This window comes from Bombus terrestris, chromosome 5 (assembly GCF_910591885.1).
Source record: "Bombus terrestris chromosome 5, iyBomTerr1.2, whole genome shotgun sequence".
In the NCBI taxonomy this organism is placed as follows: Eukaryota; Metazoa; Arthropoda; class Insecta; order Hymenoptera; family Apidae; genus Bombus; species Bombus terrestris.
Genome location: NC_063273.1, coordinates 858,267 through 884,196, shown reverse-complemented (window position 1 = coordinate 884,196; position 25,930 = coordinate 858,267). Strand labels below are relative to the sequence as shown.

General features: G+C 37.5%; 6 protein-coding genes across 12 annotated transcripts in view; 3 read left to right on the top strand and 3 right to left on the bottom strand.

Moving 5' to 3' along the window:
- Positions 1-11,669, top strand: part of LOC100647063 (paired box pox-neuro protein) — a 33,406-nt gene extending 21,737 nt beyond the window's left edge. Inside the window, exons 4-6 of the mRNA XM_003395816.4 lie at positions 8,109-8,355; positions 10,490-10,658; positions 10,855-11,669. Coding sequence (XP_003395864.1) covers positions 8,109-8,355; positions 10,490-10,658; positions 10,855-11,374 — 936 coding nt within the window. The 3' untranslated portion in view covers positions 11,375-11,669. The remainder of the gene's footprint in view (positions 1-8,108; positions 8,356-10,489; positions 10,659-10,854) is intronic.
- LOC100647419 (RNA polymerase II-associated protein 3) overlaps positions 1-19,688 on the bottom strand; it is a 38,289-nt gene extending 18,601 nt beyond the window's left edge. For 2 of the 5 annotated variants that reach the window (XR_007224004.1, XR_007224005.1), the window contains exons 1-12: positions 19,142-19,297; positions 18,749-18,966; positions 18,559-18,690; positions 18,196-18,440; positions 17,906-18,116; positions 17,497-17,835; positions 17,137-17,433; positions 16,862-17,054; positions 13,957-14,039; positions 13,782-13,895; positions 13,458-13,585; positions 12,982-13,306 (exon numbers count right to left, since the gene is read on the bottom strand). Coding sequence is in view for 2 of the 5 variants with exons in the window: in XM_012309018.3 (XP_012164408.2) it covers positions 16,707-16,795; positions 16,862-17,054; positions 17,137-17,433; positions 17,497-17,835; positions 17,906-18,116; positions 18,196-18,440; positions 18,559-18,690; positions 18,749-18,886 (1,644 nt within the window). In the remaining 3 variants the exon portion in view is untranslated. Of the gene's footprint in view, positions 1-11,750; positions 13,307-13,457; positions 13,586-13,781; positions 13,896-13,956; positions 14,040-16,397; positions 16,796-16,861; positions 17,055-17,136; positions 17,434-17,496; positions 17,836-17,905; positions 18,117-18,195; positions 18,441-18,558; positions 18,691-18,748; positions 18,967-19,141; positions 19,298-19,552 lie in introns of those variants that run through there. The other 3 variants (XR_007224003.1, XM_012309018.3, XM_003395819.4) reach the window with 3 other exon arrangements.
- On the top strand, positions 13,812-16,365 carry LOC100642923 (TRAF3-interacting protein 1). The gene is made up of 10 exons (XM_048405646.1): positions 13,812-14,011; positions 14,103-14,220; positions 14,299-14,411; positions 14,527-14,799; positions 14,862-15,265; positions 15,348-15,473; positions 15,549-15,804; positions 15,872-15,991; positions 16,054-16,139; positions 16,215-16,365. The coding sequence occupies exons 1-10, from the start codon at positions 13,877-13,879 to the stop codon at positions 16,363-16,365; spliced, it is 1,782 nt and encodes a 593-aa protein (XP_048261603.1). The 5' UTR covers positions 13,812-13,876.
- LOC100643038 (probable cysteine--tRNA ligase, mitochondrial) lies at positions 19,349-22,110 on the top strand. The gene is made up of 8 exons (XM_003395366.4): positions 19,349-19,732; positions 19,917-20,212; positions 20,295-20,493; positions 20,586-20,848; positions 20,943-21,079; positions 21,157-21,279; positions 21,364-21,624; positions 21,700-22,110. Exons 1-8 carry the CDS (start codon positions 19,485-19,487, stop codon positions 21,739-21,741), a joined length of 1,569 nt encoding a protein of 522 aa, XP_003395414.1. The 5' UTR covers positions 19,349-19,484; the 3' UTR covers positions 21,742-22,110.
- On the bottom strand, positions 21,757-24,005 carry LOC100647535 (ribosome production factor 2 homolog). 3 transcript variants are annotated; one of them, XM_048405658.1, is made up of 5 exons: positions 23,868-24,005; positions 22,914-23,046; positions 22,402-22,841; positions 22,171-22,315; positions 21,757-22,067 (listed from the first exon to the last, which is right to left on the bottom strand). In XM_048405658.1, exons 2-5 carry the CDS (start codon positions 22,923-22,925, stop codon positions 21,849-21,851), a joined length of 816 nt encoding a protein of 271 aa, XP_048261615.1. In that variant the 5' UTR covers positions 22,926-23,046; positions 23,868-24,005; the 3' UTR covers positions 21,757-21,848. The 3 variants fall into 3 exon arrangements, with proteins under 3 accessions (XP_048261615.1, XP_048261614.1, XP_020718595.1); XM_048405657.1 differs by having other exon boundaries at positions 23,782-23,917; XM_020862936.2 differs by lacking the exon at positions 23,868-24,005 and adding an exon at positions 23,308-23,449.
- On the bottom strand, positions 23,368-25,915 carry LOC100647655 (DNA repair protein RAD52 homolog). The gene is made up of 6 exons (XM_048405660.1): positions 25,213-25,915; positions 24,966-25,119; positions 24,712-24,860; positions 24,419-24,638; positions 24,146-24,337; positions 23,368-24,081 (listed from the first exon to the last, which is right to left on the bottom strand). Exons 1-6 carry the CDS (start codon positions 25,249-25,251, stop codon positions 23,948-23,950), a joined length of 888 nt encoding a protein of 295 aa, XP_048261617.1. The 5' UTR covers positions 25,252-25,915; the 3' UTR covers positions 23,368-23,947.
- Positions 25,916-25,930: the final 15 nt, after the last annotated feature.

Here is a 25,930-nt window from a genome sequence, read left to right as displayed (position 1 = left end):
AAAATATATAACGTATCTTTAATTCCTCGGATTTCTGAAACTCTTAGGCTATTTGGAAAATAGGATCGACTCGAAATTTTTATAAGCGATATGTTGCATATTATCGATGGTATTGCGTTTCGTCCCAACATACGATATTTACAACGTATTTTTAACAACCCTGACAACGAGCCAAACCGATTCAATCGAAGTAACTCGACGTGCGTCGAAAACGAAACTTTTCAAGTTAAATTGCTCGATTCGAATCGTTTCGAAGCGACTCGAACTACCGATCTGAACGAGGCTTTAGATCTCGAAATGGAAATTACGATCTGGAAGGAAATTACGAGTTAACGAGTTCCGACGTGGCAACAGTACCGACCACGCGATATCTCGTAGTACGTTACACGGGTTCGATAATCAAGGGCCAAGGGGTGGTGCTTGGATTATCTCCGTCCAGATGAATCTCGCGCGATGCGATGGTACCCTGTGCGAACGCCACACGGAGCCTGCCACGGAGCCTGCCACGGAGCATCCGCGAAGAAGAGAGAAAAAGGAAAAATAATGAAAAAGAGAAAAAAAAAAAAAGAAGATGACGGAATAAGAGGAAGCCGCGTTGTATTACGCGCGTGACGTCACTAATGACAATATAATTGCACACTACCAACACAGTGAATTTCTTACGACGCGCCCGTGCGGGAACTCGCGCGATCCCCGTTTCGGCTTAATGAATTTATTTTAATAACGACCATGCCTGGCGTGCATCGACCTCCCGGCGCTCGATCGCGATCCGCGTTCCTCTCTCCTGCCGCGTTTTCCTTCTCCTTCTTCTTCGTCTTCTCCTTCTTCCTCACCACGCTCTCTTGCGTGGAAACTTGAAGAGCATATTTAAATTCTGACTGTGCTCGAGGACGATTACGAGCGCATGTAAACGATCGTCATCAACGGCCATTATCGTGGCGTGTTCGTTTTGGTACCAGGCGATGCCAAAATAGTCGAGCCGCCGGATATTGCGTTTCTGCAGTTTCCATCGCGACCCTGACTTTCCAGAGAAGCGATTTTCCTCGAGGGTAATGAAGAAGGCGAGTCTTTGCTGTTTTCGCGCGGATACGAGTTTTCGGTTTATACCGCGGAGCTGCTAACGACCGAGATACGATATATATTCTACGATCAAGACGATTAGAATGAAAAATATGGCAACAGGATGGATACGTAATTTCGTCTATGTATTTAAAAAGAAAAAAAAAGAAAAAAAAAAAAAGTCACTCAAATTTCCAGAAACGCGCCGTTATTCAATTTACAAGATGTCTATCGCTTAAGAGAGATTTGTCGTATTGCGCTTTGATAGTTTCAGCGCAAAGGGGAAAGTATCAACGTGCGGTGATTTTAACGCTCGTAAAAGCGACGTTTTCCTAGAAAGTTGCAAGAGAACGAACATTCCTTTCGGATCTGTGATTTTTCTTCTTCGCGTATTCATCAAAGACCCGTGAAAAGTTTTTCCAGTTTTCGGTAAAGTGCTTCGTTTGTGGTACCATAGTTGCCATTCGTCGTTTAACTTTGAGACAAGCTGCATCGTCTTCGAGCTCGGACGTGATTACTCGACGACAAAACTGTTCCAACGTACTTTTGATTTTGATTTTAGTGGATTTTTCGCGTTATTAGGTCTTTGCAGAACATATTCGCACGATATACATGCTCCTATTGACTTTTTCTTCTTCCCCGTGTTTTATGTTTTTATGATCAACCGTATTATCCACGTTTATTCGAGGCGAGACCGTCTCGTTTGCGTATTCCTTATCGCTTGTAATTAAATTCCGTAGAAACGAGGCGTTGAACGCGACGATTAAAACCTCCGAATGCTGCGATTGCAACATTATTTAAACGTTATTAGGGATATTTGGAGATGTTCGGTACATCTTGATAAGTATACACATCGTGCATTTTAGCTCTCGATTAACCCGACGTTTCTGCTTGCGAGTCGAAGAAGGACGAAATACCGGTAATCGTGTGTAATGAATTCGAGCCAAAGGACTCTTAATTACACGGTAGCTTTAATCCGATTGCCTTCTTCTGAAAGCCACTTTTAACGTTGCTTTCGCCGAACGTCCGTTATAACTCGGCGGAAAATTTTTGCCAAGTAACGGAAAGTAAGTGTCGACCGACCATCGATGAAACGGCAGGTCGTGTCTCGAAAGGAGTTCGAGTCGATGATACGTCAGACGTGACTCGCGTTAAGCTTCCAGTGAAACGTAAATGAAATTTAACCGCGTTACGATTTCTCTTTGAATTGCGATAAGACGATTTACAGTTGCGTTGTCTTAATATTTCAATTTTATACGAAAAATTGGAAGTACACGTATTTCGTATAAATACGAAGAAGATTTTTCTGAGAATTTGTAACAAGAACATTAAGAAACCGACGATTACGAGGGACAACGTAATTAGATTTTATATAAAAATTTCGATATTTTTAGCATTTTCGATACATGTTACGCTAGATACGGCGAGGAATTTCCTTGATTTATTATCTTTATTAACTTTGATGATTAAATCGTACAAATACTCTGAAAAACTATACAAATTTATCAAATTTCCTGCAATCTCTACCTTTTGCTTAATATATATCGATGTGTTATACTCGCTGTGACTATACAGACGATGAATATGCGGAGGCTGGCGTACTCGCGAAATATTACGAAGCTGGAATCTCCGACGAAACTGTGGACGATAAAAAGGTCAGATGTTTAATAAATTGCCAGCAGAATAACGCAGAAGCGCGCAAACGCTAAACTATAACACAGACTTTGAATAGATAGGCGCAGCGAAACTCGTCATCGATAAAAGCGTCGGTATTTTTATTCGCAAATTACAAATTACAAGGGAAATTACGCTCGAACCAAGCCGGTATCTTGATTGTATTCACCGACACGACCGGTGGTCGTCGCGGCGCGTTCCAGGAAATCCGTCACGGTCGTTAGCCAGGGCCGATTATTTTCCAATCGACCGGTTAATTTGCGAATTAATTGTCCAACTATCCGCTCGATCTACACGTGTTCCACCGTGTGCCGTGCGCGGTTTCCGAACCGTGTAAAGCTACTTTCGTCCTGGTTGCTCGTTATCTCTCGAGTCGGTGTATGTACATACGTGCTGGAAGCGACGCGATACGGCGTCAGATAATGGCGTCGCATCACGGCAGAGGAAATCGTCTCATGAAAAATGTACGCCCCGTCGAAACCTTCCCGATAATAAAGTGGAACGCGAAGAAAATCGTACCCGCGATCATACGGTTCCCTCTTTCGATCGCCTCCTCTTTCCTTTCTTCTTTTTCTTTTTTTTTTTTTTTTTCTCGTTTTCGCTGTTTGCACAACGGTCCGGCGTCGCGGCCACAGGTGCGCCGATCCACGAAATTTTGTTGATTACCCGTTCGTTCGAGACAGGAAAACCGTGTACGACTGCTTCCTGGAATTACCGCGTTTTCTGCCGAAGATACGCATCGAACGGAATTAATTCGCCAACGCGTACGAGACACGTAGCCCGTACTATTCGTTGCCCGCGTGTATGCTATTACCTGAGCGTGTAATGAAAATTACCGAATGTCGTATTTGCGAAGAATCGAGATTGATCGAACGGTGCGTAAACGTTTTAAGACACGCGAAATTACACGTTTCGAGGTGAAGGAGTTTACGCCGAAAATGTTCTCTTCTTCTACTCGAGTCTACGTGACAGAATTACTATACAGCGTCGCGAACAACCGTCTTAAACGCATCGAGGTCGATAACGAGCGTTAAAAATGATCTTATCGTTACCTACTGAGAATTATCTTTAATTATATTTAAACGAATAAGCAAATATTCTTTTTAGCCGTTAGTTTCTCATTAATTCGTAGATTTTAATAACAATCGGCTTACGTGTTTTAACGCTTTAATGATAAATACCTGTATACGCTGTACGCATTGCACGTTTATTTTCAATTAACGATCCAATTTTACAGGAAACTTTCGTCGCTGACTTTAATAACGCGATCGCAAAATCGCGAGAGAGGTATTTCGATATCGAATGCTTGTGTTTCCTTGAACGCGCGCGTCCTGTAATAACGGCCTTGCTGCACGGTTAATTCCGCGAGATCGTTCGATACATTCGTCAGACTTCTCTCGAAGAATACGTCATAAATATTGTCGCATGCGAACGCTCGTTTTCCCCCGACGATTGCCGTTCCTCCGTCACAAGCGTTTCCATTTATCTGGTAATTAAGATCTCGCGCGAACACGGTGACGAGTCGCGCCTGATCTTTCTGACGGATGGGTATTTATTTCTCGATGCATGATTTAGCAACAGCCGGTTAAACGTTGTGCGACGACGAGAATAAACAGCCAGCGATCGAGCACGTCGGAGCTCGTTCCGTTCAACGGATCAACGTGCTAATTAACGCGGCTTGTCGATCGATAACTTTCTTGCGATCGTATCGTGACAAATTGATTAGAGAATTAATCGAGAAAAATTCGCAACCTGCGATATAATTCAAATACCAGCTGATACCGGTTCGAGTAAATAGTCGTTAACGTTCGACGATCAAAAACTTGTAAAAAGAAAGAAACAAGTAGATCTTTCTACGTTTGACATCGTTTTATCAACGGTTGACACGACGTTAAAAAATCGCGCCAGTGAAAAGCTAAATCGAAGCGCGCCTGAAAATCCTCCGACCAACCTCGATAAACGACAAATTCGTACCCTCGAGGCCAATATATCGCGCAACTGTCGCGCAACGAAAAGGAAACGGAGGAACGTTGATATCGAAACGATCGGCGAGAACTGGCGACGATCGGGTACCGGCTACCTGGTTCGTCCCCCGAAAAAAGAAAGAGGAAAGGATGTCATTAACCCATCTCCACGCGCGTCTTATCGCGAACAACAATTGGAGCAACCCCGTATACCAAAAGCGACGGTAATTACCGAGTTGGTCAACCTGTTCGATAGTTTACGTTATCTAACGTTTAGCGCCAGATGTCCATGCGAGCAATTTCCTTTGTGACGCGGTGTGGTACGCTGCGGTGTAGCGCGATGTGGCACGCACACGAAAGACACATCGTCGATGAACGTCGCCGGGAACCAACCCGTAGCGGCCGCTCGGGGGCCGCTCAAGGGTACGCGGTACAACGCGAGAGGGTAGGCATTAGGACACGTATATCGTGGGCCGGGGTAATTGCGGCAATGACGACGGAAGTGTCAGATTAGAATCTGAGATGCTCCTGGGAGCACGCGATGCTTGTCCTAACCCCTGAAACTATTAGGCGGACGGGGAGACGGCTGCCCCCTTAAACGTTCTGCCTAACAGTGGTGCTGCCATATCGGCCCTATTCAATGGACGGACACACACCGGCCGCTCTTCCCATCGTTCAACGTGCGCTCTTGTTCAGAGAAGACGAATAGATTCCAGGGAACGTTCGATCCACCACGGACTACCGGCGGACTATCGATCGAGACTTGCTATTAATTCGCGATTCGAGCGTTCCTCGGTGATAACGATTCGACCAAAATATATCAATTCGAACGAACAACGTCGAATGATATTTTACAGCGTACACTTTAATGTTCAAAATTCGAGGAGTACACTTTTTATTTTACAAACTATTTACTTTATAAACTATTTATTTTATAAACCATAAACCTGCGGAATACGATTCGATATCGTTTATTCAAATTAACACGCTTTCGTTAGATCGTTGTACAAGTACAAAGATATTTTCTACGAGTCATTAGAGTCGTTTGGTAGGACATTTTGAAACGAGTCGAGAATTATTACGACACTGTTGCGTTACATGCTTTAGGTAATTTACTAGGTAACCAAAGGTATAATTTGGTAACGAACGGAAGTGCCCAGCCATGTATCGCGACCAACGATACCTTACACTCGCGTCATTTCTCTCTTTATCTCGATGAAAGTTAACATTAACAATTATCGTTAAACGAGCTACGATAGAACGAAAACGTTATACGAAAACACGTATAGACGCAGAACCTACAATATACAATGCAAATGTGTATATCGATAACTTTACCGCCATCGATGCACGATCCAGACGTTTAAAAAATATGGAAAGTAGGGAAAAACTGTCGTCGATAGACGACGAAACGAGAATTTCGTGAAACACGAATGAGCGACGTCGTGTATCGAAAACTTCGTGCTATCCAGCCTTGATTCTATTTCTATTTTCTTACGTTTTAAGGATTTATGGAAATGTAGCGGCGCTTGAAGGATCAAGACGCACGTCGTACGCGATTATTCGCAATAAGATTCCACCAACGATCGTACGATCGGTTATTTCGATCGTACAACGGATAATGAAAATCGAAACATAAGACGATTCGAGTTAAAAGAAACAAAATAATATAAAAATCGCGATAGGCAATAAGATAGTGATAAAATACGATAAGGAGAAAAAGAGCTTAGAACGAAGAAAATAACATACTCGATGCCCCCTGCACAGAAAATCTGGCGAGAAACGATAACCACCAAGAGGGTGGGGATCTGGTGTCGGTGGCGTGGCCGCCCCAGAGAAATCGGCGATCTCGAAAATCTGTGTACGACGAATAACATTTCCATCGCGTTAGCATAAAATTATCCGGGGCCCGGACGCGCAACTTCATTAGCAAGTCAAATGAACGGTGGCCAGATTGAGCACCACTGGGCCCACTCGAAGGGACCGTCGAAAAGAAACGGGACGCGTCTGCGAGGAACGGATGAGCCCGCCTCCTCGGTAAACCGGGGCTAAACTGTAATAAAGCGCGGTACGCGTTACCCACCTACCTTTGCGATCTTTACCCGTTATCTGATCCACCGGCGCAACCAGCGTGCTTCACCTGTGAACGACATATGGCCGCTGCTCGCTGCCCCTTTCGACGACAGTGTGACCACTTTCGCGTTAATTTGTCGATGAGATAGCGTCGAGTCCCCAGCCGGATGGAAAAACCACCGGGTTAATAATCGACAACGGTCGCCGACCGTCCAAACGTTTTTCGGTCCGATAGATTCTCGCACTGCGCGGCGGAAAACGCTCGTACAAGACACTTTTTATCTCGGAAAAATGTTCTAGATGGCAACGGGAATACCGTACTATAGAATTTTAGTGAAATCTCTCTTTCCGAATCTGATGGTCGATGATGCTACGAGATGGTACGACCATTGGTATATAAGCGTCAATAGACGTTAGTTTTTTGGCTTTTGTCTGTCTAAACGAATGGAACGTCGAGTTCTCTTCGCGAATTTAGACCGCGTTGATACGCAAGAATATCGAAAACACCGAAAGCGAAGAGATATTCGTCGTAATCGGTTCGGTTAATTTAGCTTATGGTGTTCGATTCCAAAGCAAACAGATAAAAACGATTAAAAAGGAAAATGAATGCGAGAAAAGGTGGCAACGATTACGCGGATACTTCTCCTTCCAGGTGTTACGTTTTACGTTTCTTTTTGCCACAAAGTGATTCCTCGTCGGTGAGAAAAAGATCCGACATACTCGTATATCTTACCGCAAGGACTTTATCGTGTATCGTCGATAAAATCCGATAATTCGGTTAAGGAAGATGGCGAGAAGAAATTACGAAGGAATAGAAGAGTCGATATCGAATCGATAACATCGCGTTATGTCCCGACGAGTATCGCAAACAGCGGCGTTCGAGTTTGAAAAATAACGACGACGTAAATCGCCTCTTTTCGAAGAATCAGGTGCTATCTCGCGACATTGCTACGGTAGCCGTCTTCCGTATACCTGCCCTTATATTTTATGCAAAATCGTCAAATTTAGCTGCGTTAATCGACATTTACTACAGCAGCGCGTCGTTAAACTTCGAGTATGGTCGTTTAACAAAGTCGACAAACTCGATGAATACGTTAGCCAACGGAGAACGTGTATTAAATACGGGCGTGCGTGACAATTATCTTCCAGACAATTTGCGAACTTTCTTTCGCGCGAATATTTCGAAAGATCGGTGTCTTCGATGCTTTCTCGGCCGATCTTTTTCCTAACGACGAATACAAAGATACGATACGATAATGCCGCGACTTTAGGATTCGTGCGTCTTTCCAAACGAATCTTTCATTTAATCGGTACGCTTGTAATTTCGATTTATTGCAGCAAGTGGCCACCCCCACGGTCGTGAAGAAGATTCTACGAATGAAACAAGAACAACCAACCATGTTCGCTTGGGAGATCCGAGAACAGTTGGCGCGACAAGGAGCTTGCGATCCTCAAAGCTTACCCTCCGTCTCCTCGGTAAATCGAATTCTCCGAGGCGGTGGACTTCATACGGATCACACGGGGATCGAGGGTGGTTCACCCAGCACGTACGCCTCGCAAGTTTCCTCGAACGTCGCCAACAGAGGTGAGAATTATCGCCAAATACTCGATACCATGGTAATAAATCAACGCGATAAATTAAATCGATACCAGATTCCGATAAAGAAAGAAATTGCGCATCGAACTTGAAACTCGAGATACGTGGAAACGATTTTCTACGAAATTTTTCTACCAAATAGAGCCGGCCCGTCGCGTCCTTCCTCGCAGACTCGACGACCGGCGAAACCTCGAACCGCTCTCGCGTAATCACGCGAATTCTCGAGAAAGAGATCGCGATTGCACGAATAATCGCGGCAAAGTGTCAGCTGATCGTCCGGCTTTCGAACGATCGTAGCGAAACGTCGAAATCGGCTCGTTATGCGAGGGAAAGCTGCATCGCGAGCGCGCCATTACCGGCTAATGATCCCCTAAACATCTGTCCGTATCTCGGAATCACTGTCCGAATTTTGTTCCATTGTTTTTGTCCTTTTTACGATTCGCTTCCATATAGACGAGCAGCGACGAGAGAAAGAAGAAGAGGAAGCAACCGATGCAGCGATGCAACGATCAGAGGGAAAAGAAAGGACGAACGAAGGGGCAAGAAAGAAGGATAGAAAGGAAGAAAAAGAAGAAGAATTCGTAAAATACCCTGTGGCCGATTGACTCGTCAGCGTGCTGCAGCGTGATGAACGACACGCAACCCCTTAAAGCAACTCGAAATTTGCCTCGAAATTTACCTCGTTTATACCGTAAATTGTCTATAACGTCGTAGTCTTCTTTTTCACCTACCGACAACCAGGCTGCGTCACGAAATTTCTGTCGATCGAACGTGATACGTTCGTACCGTTCCACGGCCGGTGTTTCTTTCGATTTTAACGTTAATTGCAAGGTCCGATGACCTTGCTAACTCTCCAACACTCCTATAAATCAGTCATTTTCGCGGCAATGATACAATTCCATCTTTCCTCCGACGATCTTCGACGAACTTTGACAAACTTCGATCGGGAAAGGTGATCGAACTCGCGAGATCTTCCAACGATGGAAAAATACGATTTCGTCGAGAACGAATGCAAACCGACACGTATCGGTTGCAAGTAAATACGTCAAAGTTTCTCTCGACGGACGTAAAATATCGACGTGTAAAACCTTGTACGGCTAGCTCTCTGACAAATAAGAGCAATAAAATACGTTAATAAGATAAAATAATATACATATATATGTATGTCGGAGATGGAGAGACACCGGAGCCTTCCCGTCGAAACCGGGGAAAAACTCCTAATATTGTAATTTGGATTCCAAACAATTACCGTCCTTCGGCCCGATCGTAATTGCCTACAATCTATGAGAATGAGTTTGGGTTCGAGGTGACAACCTGGTCTCCGAACGTAGCCGAGGTCAAGGGACGAACATTTTTCTAACAAAGTCGTGAAAAATTCTATAACCCTCCATAAAAAGAAATAGTTGTAACGGCACTCGACAGTAAGCATACTAATGGGGTTTCCTATGGGTAGGTCGATTGCCGGTTGTCGAGACATATTCGCAAAACATCTGCAGCCAGCCTAATGACCCGTCGTAAACCTTAAACCTTAATTAACGAAAATAGGCAAACAGTCCTTTTTCCGCAAATGACACTTCCGAAGACCAACCAATTTAACAATAACGGCAATTTCTCTCACTCTCCGAACAAAGACTTGTCTCCACGAATATAAAAGACCTGGCGCCACGAGAGAATAGAGCAATTTTTCCGAAACAGCGTGACAGTGAGAGCTTCGAGTACGTCATTTCGACGGATTGCTTAATTCGCGTGCTAACCGAGAGTGCCACCTAAGAGTCGCCAACGAGTAAAAGGTAAGAGAGTCCCGTTTACCGCGGATTCGTTATCGGACCTAAGACTATCGTCATTAGCATCGCGAGTACCTAACCGCCGCAGTTTATTTGTCAAACCTCGCATCTCCATACTTGTGCCGATAAACTCTGGATCGTACCTTGACAATGGCTAATACTGGCGAAGATTCATCACCTGCCCACACCTCCGATCCTACTGGATCTCCGACATATATATATATATATATATATATATATATAATGAAAGCGTTAAAGGTTAATGAGCTAAATCGTAATTTCTTTTTCTCGGTGAAATTTACATCGTATTATACGATGTATTTTATTTTTACCCTCAGACACGCTCATGAGAACGGATTACCAATTATTTTATCCGGGATCGCTGGGACCGTTGCACGTTTCCACAACTTCCGGTAATACCAGCGCACCATCCTGGAATCCAAGCTTTTACTCGTCTCTTTATCAAGCAACTACGCTGCACTTGCATCATGGAATGCAATCGTTCACGTAAGTCTAAGTTGTTTGACCGATTTCTGTTTCCTTGATCGGAGTGGCCCTTAATCGGACTACATTTTCTTTTTTTATTAAATCTCGAAAAACGGATCGGTAATAAAGACGATTGTTATCGCTCGTTATCTCGCGCTACGTACGATCGATCCATCGGTGCGTTCGTTCCGATTAAATCGTCGGATATCTGTTGCAGATCGTTAGACGTGGAACGTCTGTCGGAACAAAGCGGACCAACGAACCAGGTCGATTTAAAATCCAGCTCGAGCTCGATGGCGGGCAGCGACGACTCCTTGGACAAGAGCGACCTGGACGAGAACACAGAGTCCCAAGACCACTACAAGCCTTTCCAAAATTCGCCTATAATCCTAGAACTCGGCCAGAAGATCGGCAGCGATCGTAGCGCGTTCGTCAGACACAGTACGTCCGGCTCGTCCGGAAACCTCGAGAATCGACAGAGTCCACCGCCAACAAACGGCGACAAGCAGAAAATAGCGGCGTCTCCGCGAATCTTGGAAACGGGAAACGAGCAGAGCACCATGGCCAAAGAAGCGGCGGTCGAAGGAAGACCGGCGCAACCTCAGAGAAAAAGGAATCCTTACTCGATAGAAGAGCTCCTGAAGAAGGACGAAGGCAAAAGCACCTCGAAGAGGCCGAAATTGACGAATCTCGGGGTGGTTCAACCCTGTGGAACTATCCTGAACAAGGAAATCTAAAGGATCGCGGCCGAGAGATAAATAAAGCGGAGGGAAAGATGAATATTTCAAGATCTGATAAGATAGAGGCTAAATGATGATCGTCTGGATTTGGGAGAATTTTCGACGCGCAGAATCCAGGATGATTGCGTTTGGATGGTGAACGTCGAGGATGAAGATGCGATTGGTTGGAAACGAGATGGATGGACGAGCTAGGACAGAGGGAGGTGTATGGTCGAAACGATCGATGAATGTTGCGACGATGAAATTGGAACTAGGCTTATATTAGATATTCGTGGCTCTGTATTTTTCCGATCTATCGATACAAAAAGAACTTCTGAATATTTTATTTAGAAAAATAACTTCGTTCTCGAAATAAAGAATCGTTGAGAAACCATTTAGTCTTGTACAAAACTGATTTATTAAACTCTCGTTTCAATTGCTTACGTCCGTTAAAGAGAAATGTAACATAGTTTAGCAAAAAGGTGAACAAAGTTCGAACGCTTGAGAGATTACATTGTAAAGGAATAAAAAGAAAAAGGTCGATACGGTCGGTACACCTTTATAGATATGCGAAAATCTCGAAAATTAAAGCGATCGTCGTTGTACTATCGATACGGAGAAAAAGTATAAATTATATGTAACATTAGTATGAATCGTCGATTATGTATCGTTGACCGCAATATCGTAGGTTAAACGTAAGTCTGTTAAGATAATTTATAATTAAATTATTTTTATTCGTTCTTCCGCGTCCGACACCGTCGATGATCTGTCTTTTCCAAGAGGAAAGGAAATCATCGATATTATGCGTAATAACGGGACGATAAAATACGATAAAGGAAACTCATTGACGTAGGTGTTTTATCAGTTTTGATGATTTTCAACAGTATCAGTTTTGTGATCTCCGAATACTGAGATTTTTCTGTCGTGTAATTTGTGTGTGGTGTATGATTTCGTTTTGAGAGCGGGACGATGCCATATTATTATGTACGATATTTAACTTTAATTTAGTCAAAGAAATTTTGACGTATTCTAATAAAGTGAAATGGCTAGTAACCTTAAAAGAAAATTTTTTTTTAATCCTTTATTTCGTCCATCGTGCCGAAGCAAGAGGTACCCGGATCGTTCAAATCCATCCATTTTTACCTACTTCTCTTTCCGACACACACCTATCCTACATAGATATATTTGGCAGGTTGTTCGGCAAAAAAACCACTCGTTCTTTCGATATCTTTACCGTTCGATCGGCAAGCATCTTCGACAACATAAACGCGTCCATCGATCAAGATGAAAAGAGCGCGAATTCGATCTAGAATGATCCATTAGGGATAGGAATCTCATCCAGCGAAGCATCGTAAAGTGGCTCTAATTCCGCGCAAAAGAAGCTCGATAGAACCGTAGTAAAACAAGAGACGAAGCTCGTTAGAAAGCACGCGATTAGCCCATAACTAAGAAAAGCATGCGAAGCTTGACCGATACAGCCGACCAATTAAACGAAAGCCTAATAAAGCGATGGCAATAAAGCACGCATCGGTAACGCGAAACAGCGAACGCGCGAGCATGTAGTAAAGCCATAAACGGTTCGGCCTGAGTGTGTCATACGTGGACACATCACCGCGTATACGTACCTTGTAAAATACGACACGGACGATGGTCAGCGTAAAAAGAAGGTGAAATTAAATGGCGAATCGCGTCCCACGAGTCTTACCAACGATCCTATCCACCTTTTGCATTTATAACGTTGTAAAAACTTTTTATCCGCCTCCTCATCACGGACTAATTAATGCACTATAAAACGCTAACGCCTCGACGTCCGTTGATTTATCCGATTCCCTTTCCACTATACGATTGCACACCAGTATCCAGGTTTCGTAGTCCGCTCTTCTCCTCCATCCACTCATCGTCGTCCAGTTATTAGCCTGAATGATAACAGGAAGTTGAGCAGATGCCAACCTAAAAATAACGCTTTTTAATTATTATTCGCTGGATGTAAGCTTTTTAGACTGAAATTTTTGCAACATTATACGACCAGATTAAAATAATTTAATTAGAGGTAGACTGAATATTTTAGTTTCTTTCGGGCTGTTTATATTGTTAAACTTACGGCATTTTAAAGACGAAGAAGAGAAGAATTCGTTCAGTGGTATAAGATTAATTCTCTGAATGATCGTTTTTGATCCGAGTAGTTGTATTTATATCGATATTTATTTTTTTCCATTCTCTTATACTTATCTGAAATACAAATTTTTCTAAATTTCTACGCAATGATCCATTTCTCATATATATCATGTCGTTGAAACAACCGGTAAAACAAAGTAAAATAATAATACGCATATTGATAAAAAGAAAAAAAAAAAAAAAGGAACTATTCATAAAATTCCAGTCTGTCAAATAGATCTAGTCTATCAATTGTACATGTTGGTCATACATTGGTTGCCAAGTAACCATTTGATGCACACAAAGCTTCAGCAAGGTTGTGAGAAAGGCAGTGTAACCAGTGATATGTTTTATTTGTGATTAACAATGGCGGACGATGTAAAACCTGAAACAATTAAAAACACTCAAGATTTACTCGGCAAATACTTCAAAAAGCCACCGCTCACCGAAAAATTACTAAGAAAACCACCGTTTCGATTTCTTCACGATATCGTCTCAGCAGTAACGTATCTTTTGCTCGTGTTTCTGGCTGTAAATAAAACACGAATATAATCAATGCTTTTATAACTAATAAATGAATGGTATATCATAGGTCATAAACGAAACTGGTTTTCTGGACGGTTTGTATACAGAGGAGGAACTAAATTCAGAAAATATAAAAAACAAAGAGGCGAAACTTGCTTATTTAACAAAACTGATCGACGTCGTGAGTAAGTTATAATTCTCCTTGTATTATAAAATGTATAACGTTCTTCGACGTATTCAAATATACCGGGCAATAATTTCAGAACTGATTACCGGCGCTAATTTAACTGTACGAGCCAGTAAGATAATCTCAGGTCAGGAACCAGCTAAAACGAACGAGTTATTGCAAGCAATTGGAAAAGCTTTAGACAAGAAGGTAACGATTCTACGACCGTTTCTAAGAAGCACAAACGACTATGCGATTACTTACAAATATAAAAAAAAAAAACCAACGACACGATAAAGTTAAAAATGTTTTACAAATTAAACAGATAAGCAGCGCGCAAGCCATCGAACGATACAAGAAGAATTTAGGAAAAGGCAAATCTGGTTCAAGAAGTAAGCTGTCTGTAGCAAAAGATGAAAGAAAATCATCGTCGAAAGAAACATCCCAGAAAAGGGCTTCGACGTCGAAAGAAAAATCTATAGAACGAAAAAAAAAAGCTGTCAACGAAGATAATTCGACGATACGTGAAGCAACGCGTAAAAACGAAAATCAAGATTCTCAAAAGAATGTCGAAGCTGCGGAAGTACCACGAGTCGAGGTAATTTAATATATCTTACGCTTAGATTATGAACACGAAAGAGCTGAATTTACATGTTTTAGCCAGCCCAAGAAAAAATTCCTGCATCTGCGCATAGGAAAAGCTCTTCGTCTGCTAAACTCAAACAGAATAGACCCTCCACACCTTTGTCTGAAACTCTGCAGTCGGATAAGAGAGTCGACGAAAACAAAAAACAAAAAGAATCCGAGAACAAGTCGAAGCATATAACAAATGCTGAAAATAACGAATTACAAAATCAAATACTCGATACGTCAAACTCTATTAATTCAGAGTCGAAATCTGCGCCAAATATCAGAGATAACATCAAGATAGATGAAAATATAGACAAGCTGGAGTACAAGGAAAATGATATAGTAAATAACGAAGCTTCTTTACAAAGCATAGAAAAATCTGGTCAGTCGATATCAGAGGCACAAATGTTTCAATCAGAAAATAACGATGCTAGGTATCGCTCGCGTCATCTTATCTTATGCTATGAAAAATTAATATTTGTAATATTTAACGATAACTTGATAAAATACTTTCAGCATTCCACGATCAAATTCTAGACCAAGAACTTCCTTACGTCCACCTACTGCGAGACCAATTAGTGCCAGACCTGCAGCACCTAGAATACGAGGCAAAGCAGAGTTAATAGTTAACGAAGAAATACCGTTAGATCGTTTTAATACTTTGTATGTAAAAGATCTTATAGAGAATATATAAACTATTACTGCTTTATCTTCCAGAACGCCTATGGGAAACATTAGCGTCATTGTGGAGAATTCTGATCTTAAGGATGATGATGACGACGACGATGCTGAAGACATGGTAGTGATGGAAACTAGAGTAACTGGCAACGATTCCTTAGAAAACAGTGGCAACTATAAAGCCGATGATCAATTAACGCAAGAACATGGACATCTTGTTGCTCAAATATTAGAAACACAAAAGGAATTGGTTAATAATGATAATGTAGACGTGATACCTAAAAAAACAAATATTGTAAGTACAATTTACCATTATCATAAAATATTATTTTTACGACATTAAACGTAATATTTGTTATTAGACGTGGGATACAAATTCAAAACGCGACGCTGTAGCAAAAGAAATTAATAAACTACGAAACACGATACAAACATTAACACGTGCGACAAATCCACTTGGGAAATTATTGGATTATTTCCAGGTAACTTATTGATTTGTTATATTTTATAGTATCACGCGTGTGATTTACGTTACTCTTGACAGGAGGATATAGAAGTCATGCAAAAGGAATTATTAGAATGGAAAAACCAATATCAACAAGTAAATGAACAACTGAAAATAGAAAAAATGTAAGAATATACATATTAAGTTTTGCATCGTTTAAAATCGCTTATTTTAATCATGTATATGATTCTTTTCTTCAGGAAAACGCAAGAATTGATAGAACCTATGAAAGAAACATTAAAAGAAATTGATCATAATGTGAAAGTACAACTGGATAAAATATGTCAAGCAAAATCGCAGATTACGAAAAATGATCAAAGGATACAAACGTTATTGAATGGTCGTGTGTAAATTTCATTTCACCGCAATCTATAAAACGATAATATTTTCTCATTATCTTTAATACGAATAACATAAGTGTACAATCTCCTCTAAGTTTCTAGTCAAATATTGTACGTACGTACGTAAAGCACTAAAGAATGTAACACAAAATGTAATATAGTACAAGTAATTAAGAAATAATTCTAATAATCTTCGTTCCTTTATTCAAACTTATTCAAACAGGAATACTTATACAAAATATATATATATATATATATATATATATATATATACACATATATATATATAACTAAATGTCATTACAGTATTTAAAAATATTTTTATACCCGCATATCACTATGCATTTATTTCTACATTTCATATTTATCTTGTAGAGCTGAAATTTCATCTTCACGCACATTTTCGACCGTTTTGCAATATTCAAACAACATTTTTAAGTCTAAAAATCGAAGAAAAATATTATTAACATTTTACATTATTTTAAGTTTTGTACAATAGCACTTACTTTCTTTGTCACTGTTACTAGTAAACATGATGAGTGCTCTAAATCGCTTAACTCGACTGAGATCTCTTAAGTAGTAGAATATCTGATTTTTCCTTCCTACGAATTTCGTTCTCAAAACTTCTATTATTTGGCTAAAAATATCCGATTCCATTGAATCTTGAAATATTCTAGGTAAACTACCCTCTGATAATTGCTGCAATTTGATTTATTAATTAGGTTAAAATGCATACTTTGTTGTATATTAAAAAATTGAAACTTTTACACATTGTTCTTACCTTCAGATACTTGTATCTAAATTCTGGTGAATTATTTCTTTTCCAATTCATTAAAAACTGTACGGCTGTTTTGGGAATTGCAGGTACAATACCACTAATATCATCCAGAGGTTCAGAAACTTTGATACAAGTATTATCTTTCGCAACATTATGCGGTTCCATTTTCTGCACGGGATCTTTATGAGGTTCTTTTGTTTGTACAGGATCATCTCTGCTATATGCTGTTTTGCCGTTAGTATACTTATACCGATCGATACCAAATTCCACTTCTTGGATAGGTATTTTCGTCAATGATTTCTGTAATCGACAAAAACTTCAGATATTTTCGAGCATGGATGTTAATATTGAATGTAATTTTACCTTTGAACGTAAATGAGGAGGCTTCTCTATCGGTTCTATTACAACGACTTCATCTTTCTCTGGTAACCAATCTGGAATACGTGGATCCCTTTTCGCATTAGTATCAATCACATTATCTTTTTTATTCTCTGTACTATCTTTAATATTTACAACACTTTTATTATCTTTGCTCTTCTCCATATTTTTAGCGTTTATTATATTCTTGGTTTTTGTTGTTTGTACATTTGATGCAGTATCGTCCCACGTTTTTTCAGAAATCTTCTTTTCAATCGTAGTCTTTTTAATATCTTTTTTCTCAATTGTTGACATTTTTGTACCTTCCTTCGCTATAGTACTTGTCTGTACAAAATAGCATTGCTAAATAGTATGTTAACTAAATAATAAAGTTTGTTTCTTAGTTATTAATTACCTCTGAACATTTAATCTTGCTTTCAATTTGATTTATCAACAATTTGGCTTCCTTATTAGAAGGTTCTAATTTCAAAACTTTTTCTAAATCGTGTTTAGCTTCTTTATATTGCTTTAGATTCATTCTAGCTGTTGCTCTTCTGTGATAAGCTTTTACATAACTCCCATCTAATTGAAGTGCAGTTGAACAATCAGATTCAGCAGAATAAAAACTACAGAAAAGTGTAATATTTTAGTATCATCTGACAATTTTTAATTGAATATGCAGATATAATCAAAAGACATATATACTTGTCTAGTTTTAACTGACAGAGTGCACGATTTGCGTAAAATACTGCATCATATGGAAATAGTTTTATAGCCTTTGTATAACAGCCAACTGCTTCAGACCATTTCTGTTGTTGCACCAAAATATTGCCTTCGCTTTTATGTTTTGTTGCTTTTTCATGTGCTTTCTCTAATTCTTCTTTAGACATATGTTCATCTTCAGAATCATCTGATTGCTCGTTATTATCTATTTTTCTGCATTCTTTATCCTTTGAAACAATATTACAAGTAATCAGAATTTTCCCAAGTTTTATTGAGTTTTACAGAAAAAAAAAAAAAAATGTTTAATTCAATATTCACAATACATATTCACATTAATAAACTTACTACATCAAATTTCTCCCAAGCAGAATAATCGTGTGATTTAATCCTTTTTGATTTATTATCACCTTGATCTTTCTTTGTAGGGGGATTTTTGGTTTTATTTTTATGTTTACTTCTAATTGGCGGTAAAGTAATCTACAAAAATCATCCCTATAAGTTTATATATTTCTAGGAATATGATCACAACCTGTACCTGACCAGTTTTTTCTTTCCGTAATTGCTCATCTTTACATCTCATTTGTTCCTCCCAATTTTTCATATCAAGAAATTCTTTCTGTAGATCTTCTGCATTATCCTTCACCTGCTTTTGCATTAAGATCGATTTATCCATCCCGTACAACTGTATTTAATATAATAATTGTAAGAAAAGATAAAACGTCAATCGCAAATTTAGGTTATGTTCTGCTCCTTCTAAAAAAACGAGAAAATATAAATTACGATTCCGCTATTTAACTATTAATTTATTAAAATATTTGATTATTTAAAATAAAATTTTGACTGAGTTCACATCATACATCACTATTACTGTTAAAAACGTACGTATTATAAAATGTTTATGCAATTCATTACATTAAAATTACCACACCTTGTCACACGTAGAAAAGTTTCGCAATGAATTTCTATATATCAAGATAACTTTTGCTTTAACGATTTGCATTGAAATTCTTAATCTTTTGAACAACAAATCCTTAATTCTAGCCTACGCAGCACTTATCACGGACACAACTTTCAACAAATTTCGAAATGTGTTTCTCAACACTAGCGCTCCGCATCTGGCAATCTTTGAAGTTAATATTGATAGGAAAGTGCGAAGCGAATTTTCTAAGGTTAAGTTAACCATAAAATTGAATGTCAGTTAATCATAATTGATTATAAGAAAATAATGATCGTTTAATAATAAAACCCGTTTAATAATAAAAGGCGCTAAAATGAATGTATTTATAAGGAATGTATTTTATTACAAAATACGAAAGGCATGCTATCAATTTATACATACCGAAACAAAGTTAAAGAAACAAGCACAGTGGTTGAGACCTACAGGATATAAAACAGATATTCAAATCTACAATCCCATAACAAAATGTGAAGTGCCGTTAATTTTAAAAAATAAAGCCGTTCTAACTTGGTATCTCTGTGGACCTACTGTATATGATTCGGCACATATAGGACATGCGGTGTAAGGTCTATTTTTTCTTTTTAATTGCATATAAGATGATAATAAATTCTTCGGAAAGGGTTTTTTATTTCATTGTTAAAACTAACATAAGAACAAAATATAATATTATCTTAATCTGTTTGCAATAATTCAGTTATTAAATAATGAAAATGTGAACAAACATTTTAAACTTTCATTCATATAGGACTTACGTGTATTCGGACATTATCAGGAGAATATTGTCAGACCACTTCAATATAAATGTTGTAACGGCTATGTGCATAACAGACATAGATGATAAAATAATAGCACGCTCAAAAGAGTTGAAACAAAATTATAAGGATCTAACAGAACATTACGAAAACGAATTTATCGAAGATATGAAAATGTTAAATGTTACAAAGCCTCATCTGTATTGTAGGGTAACTGATTATATACCGCAAATTATTCAGTTTGTGAAGAGCATTCTAGACAAAGGCAATGCTTACACTTTGAAAGATGGTGAAATATAAAATGTAACAATTTAGCTATTATTTCTATTATAGACTTTAATTATCGTAAATGATAATTATTCTTCATATAGGATCTGTTTATTTTGATACGCATAAATACGGAATGTATGGCAAGCTATCAACTCCAATGTCAGATAGTTTTCATCCTGATAAAAAATCTCCGTTAGATTTTTGCCTTTGGAAAGCAGCTAAGGAAGGTGAACCATTTTGGGAGTCCCCATGGGCTCCTGGAAGGCCAGGATGGCACATAGAATGTAGCACTATTGCAAGGTAGAGAGCCATATTAGAATCTTTCTGTTTTATATGTTGTATCATAACGCGTATTAAAGCTAATATATATGTAAAATTTATATTTCAATTAGCACAATTTTTGGAAGCTCCGTGGACTTTCACAGCGGTGGGATAGATCTCATTTTTCCACATCATGAGAACGAGGAAGCACAATCGTGTTGTTATCACGAAGTAGAACAGTGGGTAAATTATTGGGTACATTATGGATATTTGTCCTTGAAACACAAAAAAATGTCAAAAAGTCTTAAGAACACCATCGGTATAAGAGAATTCCTTGAAAAATATACAGCAAATCAGTTTAGAATCCTTTGCCTACTTTCGAATTATAAAAATGGTATAGCTCGCAATAATTTATTTCTATATACGATTAAATTATTTTAGATTAAACGTGAATTTTATTAACTATATTTTTAATATTCATTTTTCAGAACTTCAATTTTCCCACGATGTAATGGATAATGCGGTAGCTGTGTTACATAAAATTGAACATTTTATTAGCAACTGTCATAATTATATCGTTGGAAATTGGAATACTGGCGATGTAAATGAAGCAACGTTATTCCGCGTTAGTTACTTATCTCGCTGTATTTTATTATTTTACATAAAAACATATATATATTCATTATTGAATTAATATTTCAGTGTTTGGAAGAAACGAAAAACAGTATTAATACTGCATTAGCAAATGATTTTAACACTGCAAAAGCCATGAAGTCACTTATAAATCTAATTAACGTAGTTAATAAAATGTTACACGATCCTCAGGTAAATATATATTTAGTAGCCAATATTGATTTACTCGGATATTCTCAACAACGAACTTAGAATATACTGTTGTATTAAATTTAGAGTAGTACGAACACTTCTAGTACCTGTATAACTGCTGTAGCTGCAGTATTAAATTATACATCAGAAATACTTTCCAAATTCGGAATTTCAAATCCTAGTGCAGTAAATGATTATAGAATGGACAGTATCGTCGAATGTTTGATAAAATTTAGAGGTGCTGTACGTAACAAAATTTTAGAGCAAGATGTGAAAGATGAAACTTTACTTACGGCGTGCGATAAAGTACGATCGGATCTTTCCACTTACGGTATAATAATTAAGGTACAATATTATATATATATTTCAATAATTTAATCTTTAAATTATGTGTTTTACATTCTAGTTCTGTCTTTCTAGGATTGCAAAACTCAAACTAATTGGAGCATCAAGAAATATTAAATAAAAATCAACAAAAATCTTTAATGGTAATTTAATATTTTTAATAAAAGAGAAAATACTTGTTTTTACATTTATTTCCTTGCTGATTTTAGATAAATAGTTAACTATTAATCAGCTGAATCACTATTAGTTTTTAATTTTTTTGTATTATCATTATCACTATTTTCTATATTTTTCCTTTTCGCCCCAGCTTTCTTCTCTGCCATTGTCTTTTTTAATCCTTTCATTTTTCTCGTCTGTATACTATTAATATTTTGTGATCCAACATGTACACGACCAAAGGTTGTTCCAAGTTTGTCCACAGATATGTTCTTCTTCTTTTTAACCTGTGATCGTATATTAAATAAATAAATAAATAATAAAACGAAAGTAAATACTAAATCATTACTTTTTCCTGTCAATCATTATTTCCAAAATGAAAGATATTACCTTCAGCTCTTTTGGCTTTTTACAAGCTTGCTTAAACAAATCTTCAGAAGCTAGTTTCGTACGTCTACAAACTAAATCTGCTCTTGGACCAATTTCTTCTAATTCGATTCTTGGTATTCTACAATCAGACTTTTTTAAAAGTATCCTAAAACATAATTTTATTAAATAAATTACACTTGAAAGAACTTTATATAATGGTATACAATAATATCAAGAAAGAAAGAAATGTACCTGTAACTGCGCACTAGTATTTTATTGTCAATAGCAGTGAAACTCAGAACATGTTCGAGACCTTGAAGCCTAATCTTTTCAACTGGTTCCCTTTGAAACATATCCACAAACAAATTTTTAATTCTATTTAACTCATAGTTATTTTCAAAGAGCTCTCCATTGAAAACTAATAAGGGTTTCATTCCTTCTGAAATTTTGGGAACTTTAAAACTTTTCAGTCCTTTATAATTTTCTATGCCAAATTCTACCATATCTAATAACGTTTGTTCATACATTCTTCCCATTACTAAATTGTGGGGACGTTTTTTATTATGCAAAGCGATCATAAAAAGCGGAGCATTATATTTTACAGAAAATTTTTCGATAGGTGTTATATCCTCAAATGGTAGTATATCATTTTTCTTTTGCATTATCTGTGCATCTGGTTTCTTTAAATCGTACTAAAACCAAATATTCAACATGTCATTCAGGTAAGTCACTTTATCATTATCATAATATACAGTTCAACTTACCAAATCTTTCATAAAATCTACTACTATCTGTGAAGTGTTTTTACCTTTGAAACACAGAGTTTGTTTAGCTTCCTCTATTAATTTCGGTTCTTTTTTCAAAATAGCTCGTTTACCCTTATGTGTAGTCGGCTTTCTACAATAAAAGTTGCATTTACATTTCTAATGTAGGAGCGACGTATACAAAACAGACAGAAGGTATAAAAATACTTTTTTTTTTTATTTTTTTTTTTTTTTTAATAAAAGCATTACTTTCAGCAGATGTCTGATAAAAGTCGATAAAAATTATAGAAGTTCTAATATGCATGAAAGCTAAAAAGTGAATTGTAAACATACGTATATAACCTATGAATTTCAATCATAGCCAAAATACCTTATTTCACATAAAAATACCTACACTACTCTTTGCATCACGGTCATGGTGATAATTAACTTTAAAAACTGTACTTCCTTAAAATTATAGAAATACTGAATGAATATTTATTATGTAAAACATATCACAGCATATAACACACGTGTTCTTGCACAAAATCAAATTACACTCGATGGGAAATGGGAATTAAATGGGCATGTTTACAATATGGCAGTTGTTAGTCCATAATCTATAACCGCGGTCGTGTACGCAAGCCCTGAAACTCCCGTAATGGGGGTTAACACAATTATGCGACGACCGATGTTTCTCCAATCTACCACCAGCGGCGTTGCTGCAGAGTAGTTAAAACAATAAGAGACACAAGGCCATAATGTTGTGTCCCCTAAAGCGAAATTTAATCATAAATAGAATTGTTTATGAAGAAATAATGTATACCTATTTACAAAGTATTATTCAAATTACAAAAGAATTAATTTGTTTACTTCCACCATGTATTACCTTGTTGAAATTGTTTTGACTATTCAATATCATGCGTGTGTTAAACAATTCAAGAAATCTTCTGTCTTCAAATCAGGAATAACTACCTTTAACACAGGAGTTTCCACATCTGTGTATACAACTGTGATTATACGACTCGTTCATATAAAGTTTTTAACTTTATTGACTAGTATCTTGTATTGCTTTTTTTATTTTGATTAGTCTTCTGTTGTTCTCTTTCCTTCATTAATCTCTTATACTCTGCTTGTTTCTCCATCTGTTTTCGTTTCCGTTCCATTCGTAAAAGTTCTTCTTCGGATGCTAAAAATTATTTATATTTCATTTAAAATTAGTCTATAAACAAATAAATCTTCAACTAATTTACCTGATTTTGAATCTCCTATTTCAATATTATTTTGCTCTTTCTGATTACCCGGAATACTGGGATGCACATGACTTTTCATCTCACTCGAAGTTTTGATATACTGCTCCGGTTGACCAACAGAACTTGCTACCGTTTGTCCTACAGACACTTGCTCCTTCGCAACATTTGGGCATTTTGATTTTAATACATCCTCTAAAAAAATACATAATACAACCAAATATTTTGATATAGCTCAGTTCATAAAAAATAAAAAGTTCGAAAAATTGTAAAAACCTGCTTTTTGTTTTTCTTTATCATTTTTACTTATAAACGGAGTCGATCGAGCACACGGTTCTGGCATTTTAGTTTCTGAAGTTTTGTCTTCCGTTTCGTTAAATATACTATCAGCAACCGTATCTGAATTTGACAACTTTTTTGATAGATTTTGTATTTCAGTATTTATCTCTTTACCAAAACATGACAATACCCTCTTAAAGGCATCTGTAAGAGAGCCCTGAATAAAATAATAAAAAGAAGACTAGTTCTATAATATAAATAAATATAAAGTAATCAAATTTTGAACATACAATTCTTGCGCAATGTATTGTTAAACCTTTCATAGCTCCTTCTGTGCAACAATATCCCATGTCCTCGTGAAATGTTCCATCTTTCAATTGGACCTTGAGAAGTGTCACACATCCACAAACATATTTACCCATGAAAGTTTCGATAAAATCTAAAATATATTTAAGTAATAAAGTTTACATACAGTACATAAAGTTTATATACAAACAGATTAATAAGACAAACGAATGATTAATAAAATCCATAAAATTTACACCTATTGTTTGGCTAGTAATATTATGACTCCATTTTCCTTCGCCAAATATTTGATTTGCTAATAATATCAAATCATTATTAAGAGCTAGTGCCTTCACTAAATCTAATTGTTGTGGTAATGTATTTGTCATACTCTGTTTTGAATTTGTAGATGGCTAAAACAAATTATCTTTCTTTTGTAATCTATATTTTTCGTATATTCGATTCGTATAACTAAATCTTCTCAAGATACTGTGATTCATACTTACAATTTTTATACAAGACGGATAATTAATCGCGTTAATCATGGATAATAATATATCTAAACGGTTAAACGAATTTAAAATTTTGCAATATATGATACCGTTACGCTATCGCTTGAACGTGCTGTTAGTATAATTGCGTGAAGTTGGCCTCAATGATCGTATCTAGAAACATTCAGCATAAAACAAGAACGAAATTTAAACTGACAGATTATACGCGCGAATGGAAAATTATACATTATTTAATTATTCGGCAAAGGTGTGGCTAGATAAGAGAGGTAAATGGTTCGGGAGACGGAGACATGACATGTAAACTGGCTTTAAATTATTCATTACTGTACCAAATTAATAGTTTGAATTTCTTAATACAATATCTTGATATCTTACTCTCGGCAACTTTTCGCGGAAACTTTCCCAAGACTTGGGCTGTAACTTTAAATTATTTATCGCATGCCGCATAAACTAACAGTCCGAATTTCTCGATATAACTTCTTAACACCTTATCTTCGGCGGTTCGTGTGAACTTTCTTAGAAATTTTGCCGTCTCTCTTCCGCGTTATCTTCTTCTCGATCGCCGCGCACGTAGGCACGTAGGCCTGACAATAATTTTGTAATTTAAATCGTTGTTCGTTTCAGAAATATCGACGAAGAATTCACATAAAGTACCGTGCAATACGCAATTATCTCTATATATGTATGTCTGGCGTTTATTTTATATTCGATA

Bases quoted from the DNA above. Each gene is read 5' to 3' on its own strand.
- LOC100642923 (XM_048405646.1), top strand. From the start codon at position 13,877: ATGGCGGACGATGTAAAACCTGAAACAATTAAAAACACTCAAGATTTA. The intron at 14,412-14,526 runs GTAACGATTCTA...CAAATTAAACAG, and splicing joins GAAAAGCTTTAGACAAGAAG to ATAAGCAGCGCGCAAGCCAT. The intron at 14,800-14,861 runs GTAATTTAATAT...TACATGTTTTAG, and splicing joins CGGAAGTACCACGAGTCGAG to CCAGCCCAAGAAAAAATTCC.
- LOC100643038 (XM_003395366.4), top strand. From the start codon at position 19,485: ATGAATGTATTTATAAGGAATGTATTTTATTACAAAATACGAAAGGCA. The intron at 19,733-19,916 runs GTAAGGTCTATT...TCATTCATATAG, and splicing joins GCACATATAGGACATGCGGT to GACTTACGTGTATTCGGACA. The intron at 21,625-21,699 runs GTACAATATTAT...CTGTCTTTCTAG, and splicing joins CTTACGGTATAATAATTAAG to GATTGCAAAACTCAAACTAA.
- LOC100647535 (XM_020862936.2), bottom strand. From the start codon at position 23,330: ATGACCGTGATGCAAAGAGTAGT. The intron at 23,047-23,307 runs GTAGGTATTTTT...CTTTTATTGTAG, and splicing joins ACCGTGATGCAAAGAGTAGT to AAAGCCGACTACACATAAGG. The intron at 22,842-22,913 runs GTAAGTTGAACT...ATTTGGTTTTAG, and splicing joins TAGATTTTATGAAAGATTTG to TACGATTTAAAGAAACCAGA.
- LOC100647655 (XM_048405660.1), bottom strand. From the start codon at position 25,251: ATGATTAACGCGATTAATTATCCGTCTTGTATAAAAATT. The intron at 24,639-24,711 runs GTATGTTCAAAA...TATTTTATTCAG, and splicing joins CAATACATTGCGCAAGAATT to GGCTCTCTTACAGATGCCTT. The intron at 24,082-24,145 runs GTAAATTAGTTG...AATAATTTTTAG, and splicing joins AATAGGAGATTCAAAATCAG to CATCCGAAGAAGAACTTTTA.